At 55.6% G+C, this 4,650-nt stretch overlaps 1 protein-coding gene across 2 annotated transcripts; it reads left to right on the plus strand.

Annotated features, from left to right (window-relative positions):
- The first annotated feature begins 800 nt into the window (after window positions 1-800).
- On the plus strand, window positions 801-4,333 carry BATF3 (basic leucine zipper ATF-like transcription factor 3). Of its 2 annotated transcripts, none has more exons than XM_419428.8 (3): window positions 801-926; window positions 1,545-1,649; window positions 3,696-4,333. In XM_419428.8, the coding sequence occupies exons 1-3, from the start codon at window positions 813-815 to the stop codon at window positions 3,879-3,881; spliced, it is 405 nt and encodes a 134-aa protein (XP_419428.4). In that variant the 5' UTR covers window positions 801-812; the 3' UTR covers window positions 3,882-4,333. The 2 variants fall into 2 exon arrangements, with proteins under 2 accessions (XP_419428.4, XP_004935392.1); XM_004935335.5 differs by lacking the exon at window positions 801-926 and adding an exon at window positions 1,282-1,389.
- Window positions 4,334-4,650: the final 317 nt, after the last annotated feature.

Raw genomic sequence — 4,650 nt, forward strand, 5'->3', positions numbered from 1 at the left:
GCCAAAGTGTCTTCACCTCATGTGCATCCCACAACTGCATTGGATCTGACAAGTATCTGAAAACGGTTCTGAGGCTCAGTCCTCCGGGGTCCAAGGAGCTCTGGAAAAGGTGAAGGCAGTGCAGGAGACAGAGGCAGGAGGTGCTCTGAGGCACAGCAGGGAGAAGTGCTGCCCCACAGGGCAGCCGTGGTCAGGCTTTCAGCGATGCTGACCTCAGTCTGACTCCTGGTCTCCAGGCAGGGTGCTGCTTCTTTCATCAGCGTGAACTGTCAACCAGATCTTCCTGGAAGGATGGTCTATATTTACTCCATTTGCAGCCTACAACTTCATCTTCACCTAAGCTGAATGACTCAGACTTCGGGTGAAACGAGAAGAATAGGGAAGTGGCCGATTTATGAAGGTACCTGGGGTTGATGACCGACTGCACGGCAGCGCAGGGGCACGTTCCCTAGCAGGGACATGCGGTTGTCCCCGTGAGTCGCGCGGATGTGGTGCTGTACGCACACACGCCGTAGGAAGGATGTCGCTGGGTATCTGCGGGGGCACCCAGCAATTCACTTCCTTCAGAGCGCAAGGAGAAGATACGCTTCAGTTGCGACGTAGGAAGAGTGTTTAGAAGGATAAAAACAGCATTGTTCGGGCTGCTAAAATGTTCCCGGCAGAGTGTTCGAACACAGAGAGTTCTGTCCCGGCAACTGCATTGTGTGCACTCATTGTCTTGCTTCGCCTTTACAAGAAACGTGCGGCATTTCCTTATTATTTAAAGGAACCGGGCGAGTAGCGAAAGTGAAAATCGCTTTATCCCAGCCCCGATGCCTCGTCCTCACTCCAATGAACCCCGCCTCGCGCTCCTGCCCATTCTCCGAAGGTCGTGCCGCTTTGGAAAGCCGATGTCGCACGTGTTCCGCGGCCAGGAGTGTGCGGGGGTGAGTCAACCGCGCACCCCTCGAGCGGCTTTTGCGCGGGATTCACGCAGATGCCGCGCAAAAGCCCCTCGGAGGCAGCGCTCGGACCACGACGGCGTTTTAACCATCGGAGGGGCGGCAGGCGCGGCCAGCCCCGGGGCTCTCCGGGGGATTTTCGGGCGGCTCCTGCCCGGCAGCGCTGCGCCACGGGGGCCGCGGGCTTCCCCCCGGCTGCCGGGGGCCGGTCGGGCCGGGGCGCGGACCCCGCGGGCGCCACGTGAGCTCCGGGCGGCTCCGCCCCGGGGGCCGCGGCGGGGGCCCCCAGGTGCCGGGGCGGGGCGGGGGACGGCTCCGTGCCGCGGGGCCGGGGGAGCCCAGCGGCGCCGAGCGCGGCGCCCCGGGGCGGGCGGCAGCCGGCGGGATGTCGTGCGGCGCCCCGGCGGCGGGCAGCGCGGTGCCGCGGAGCGCCGAAGGCGGGCAGCAGGTAGGGCAGGGGCGGGTAAGGGTCGGTAGGGCAGAGCGGGGCGGCCGGGGGGGCTCTGCCGAGGTTAGGTGCGGGGAGGTAGGGGATGGCTGCCGGCAGCGGCACGGTGTGGCCGCCCGCACCGTGACGCCTAGCGGGACGCTTCTGTCTTCCAGAGCCACGAAGAAGACGATAAGAAGGTAAGGAGGAGAGAGAAGAACCGAGTTGCTGCGCAGAGAAGTCGGAAGAAACAAACGCAGAAAGCGGACAAACTTCACGAGGTGAGCGGGTACGCGGTGCTCTTGGGCGTGGAGTGCGGGACGCTCCAATAACGGGACGCCTTCAGCACGCCTGGGCCTGCCCTCGTGCCGATCCCGCCCGGAGCTGTCGGTGCAGGAGAGGCGGGCGCTGCCGGGTGCCCGCTCGGGAGCTACCCGACGCTCTGCTCAGGTGGGATGAAGCGTTTCTGCCATCTGTGACACCGGGCAGGTGGGAGGTACGCGGTCGTGCCCGCGACTCCCATCCCTGTGACCACCTGCCGGCTGGACTCCAGGCTTCTCAGCACTAACGCAAACCCACTTTCTGATGCATTAGCGCCGAGCCCGGAGAGCTCACAGTGGCAGTGTGTGAATGCTGCCTTGCAGAGAAGGTGGTGCTGCAGTGGGATGTCGTGCTGCTCAGTGGCACTGCTGGCTTAACTCAATTCTGAAGCTGTGGTCTGAGACAGAAATACCCGGTTGAAAAGGCTTCTTAGGAACTCCAAAACCTCCAAGCAAGAGAGCTGGGTGCAGTTGACTGCTGTACTCGTGTGCTCTGATAAATAGCAGTGGGTGTTTCCAAAAAACCATGAAAGTATCTGATTCTTCCAGAAACTCTTAACGCTTCTCAATATTACAGTGCGGTGGCGTTTTGTCATGTCCCCATTGCAAACGCTGGAGGAGAAGAATTGCCGTTCTCTAGTTCAGGACGTTTCCTCACACGACAGTGCTTTAGTTGCAGCTGGGGCTCAGCGGGTAGGTGCTGGTTGCGCTGCCACAGTTGTGGCTTCGTTGGTTGCTCAGCTCCAGAGGCTCAGCAGAGCCTCTTCTCTCTCTTAGGGTGGAAGAAGCAGGCAGCAGAGGCCAGGAGTTGTGATGTGGAGAGCCTGGGGTTTGGTTTTTCCCAGATCTCCTCTTGAGTCAGCACCCGAGACAGCCAGGTGCTGGTGTTTCCATACAGGGGCACCCCCTGGCTTTTTGGAGTCACTGCTGGGCGCTGTGCTGTCCCGCAGCCACTCTGGTGTTCCTACTGGACTTGAAGCTCTTCTTTGTGCCGGCTACCCTCGTTGTCAGATTTTCCCAGCTGCAGGCAGATGTGGTTGAAGGCAATCTTCCTTAGTAAGAGCAATTTGGTATTTTCTCCCCTGAAAGTGGAACAGAACAACTGGAGGGCAACGCTTGTTCCATGGGCTTGGGGCACCAAGAGGAGAGCAGTCGGAGCTGGGGATGCTGAGCCCTGCTGGAGTTTGGCTACAATGATGTGTTAGGAGGATCGTGTCTATTTTAATCCATGTGAGTGGGTGCTGGAAGAGTGTGAGGAAGGGCAAGGGGATACAAACTGCTGCAGCAAGGAAGGGTGGCATACGTAGCGTGAGGCTGCCCGGAGGAGTGCTGCATGAGAGGCATTCCCCACTGCCTGTGAACAGCCCTTTGAGGGCACGTGTAGGCTTTGAAGTTTGCTCTGAAGCTTTCCCCAGGAGGTGAGATTGAGTGGGTGAGTGCTGAGCCCCAGGCCAGCAGTGAGGTGCGGACACCTGCGGGTTTTCCGTGGGCTGGCTCTAAACCTCAAGCTCTCTTCTCTTTGGGATGAGAAGTCTTGGCAGCAGGGACACTTGAGACCTGCGGTCAGTCAGCAAAAAATGAGACATGTGAGTCTCACATCCATCACAGGTGCTTGCTGCAGAGTATCTCCAAACTCTCCTGCAATTATCAAAAGCTCACTGCCAGTGAAGCCCTGGCTCAAAAGCATCTTGGGATCAAGATAACCAAGGCAGTGGTTGAAATTGCTTGTGACAAAGTGGGACTTGGCAACAAGCTGGCACGATGCTCAGCTCTTCCTGCTCCTAAGTTCCTGAGCATTTGAGCAGGTGACTGCAAGCCATGGGCTGGAGGAGAGCAGCTGGCACCAGGCATATGGTGCCAGGTGTGCCTCCCAGCCGGTGCTTTTCCCCATGTTGCCCTGGGGCAGGGCACTTCTTTCCTACAGTTACGTGAATATAAGTCACGTAAGGTGGAGCAGTGAAAAGAATGTTTTGCCTATGAGTAAGCTTTTTTTTCCCCTCCTTTCAGGAATATGAATCTCTTGAGCAAGAAAATACCTCCCTGAAAAAAGAAATCGGAAAGCTAACAGATGAAATGAAACACTTGAGTGAAGTGTTGAAGGATCACGAAAAGATCTGTCCACTATTGCACTGCACCATGAACTTTGTGACCATACCAAGGCCTGATGCACTCAGCAGCTGCCTGCCCAGATGAGACATCTCCTCGACCGTTGTTAAGTGTGATGTGTGAAAGTGCCAGTCAAGTGGGAGATGTGAAGAACTGCCTGCTTAAGGTGCGGATCTACCCTTGAAGAGGGCTGGACTTGCCCACACAGCTCTTCTCCACGTGTTTCAGTTTTCTGAATCTCGGGAAAACATCAGTATAGGAAAAAAGACAGCTTGAACTACGACTCCTTTCTTTGGTAGAATCTCCGAGCCATGGTTTTGCGTTCAGAAATATCATGGTGCAGCGCAGCCCACCATCGCTCAATGGAATGCAGACAGGGAAAAGTACCAGCCTTGGGATGAGATGCCTTTCTCCCACACGCTCACCACTAGCAACCCTTTGTCAGTTGTCATCCTTTTGTATCAGATTCTGGCTGCTGTTTTGTTTTTTGGTGTTGTTTTTTCCTCTAAACAGATTTGGCTAATAAAAAATGACAGTGATGTTCTGTCTTTATGGTGTTTTCCACCTTCAATATCCAGCATCCTTACAACATCTCTCCTCTTTGTTTGCTGGTCAAATCCAAAGTCTAATGGTAATCTTCCTGTCAGTTGTTTCATTGATTGTTTATCACTACTTCATTAGTGCTCCTTTTCAAATGCATGTAACAAATTAGTTTTCCCAGTCTTCATTTCTTCACGATTCCAAATCATCAGCTCTGCCAACATCAATTCTAAAAACGTTTTCTATCTCAAACTATGGCTCAGCCAACTTCCAGTAATGATTGCCTGCTTTGTATGGAGGAAAAGCAAAACAGAGT

The sequence above is a fragment of the Gallus gallus genome, chromosome 3 (genome assembly GCF_016699485.2).
Source record: "Gallus gallus isolate bGalGal1 chromosome 3, bGalGal1.mat.broiler.GRCg7b, whole genome shotgun sequence".
Classification (NCBI taxonomy): Eukaryota; Metazoa; Chordata; class Aves; order Galliformes; family Phasianidae; genus Gallus; species Gallus gallus.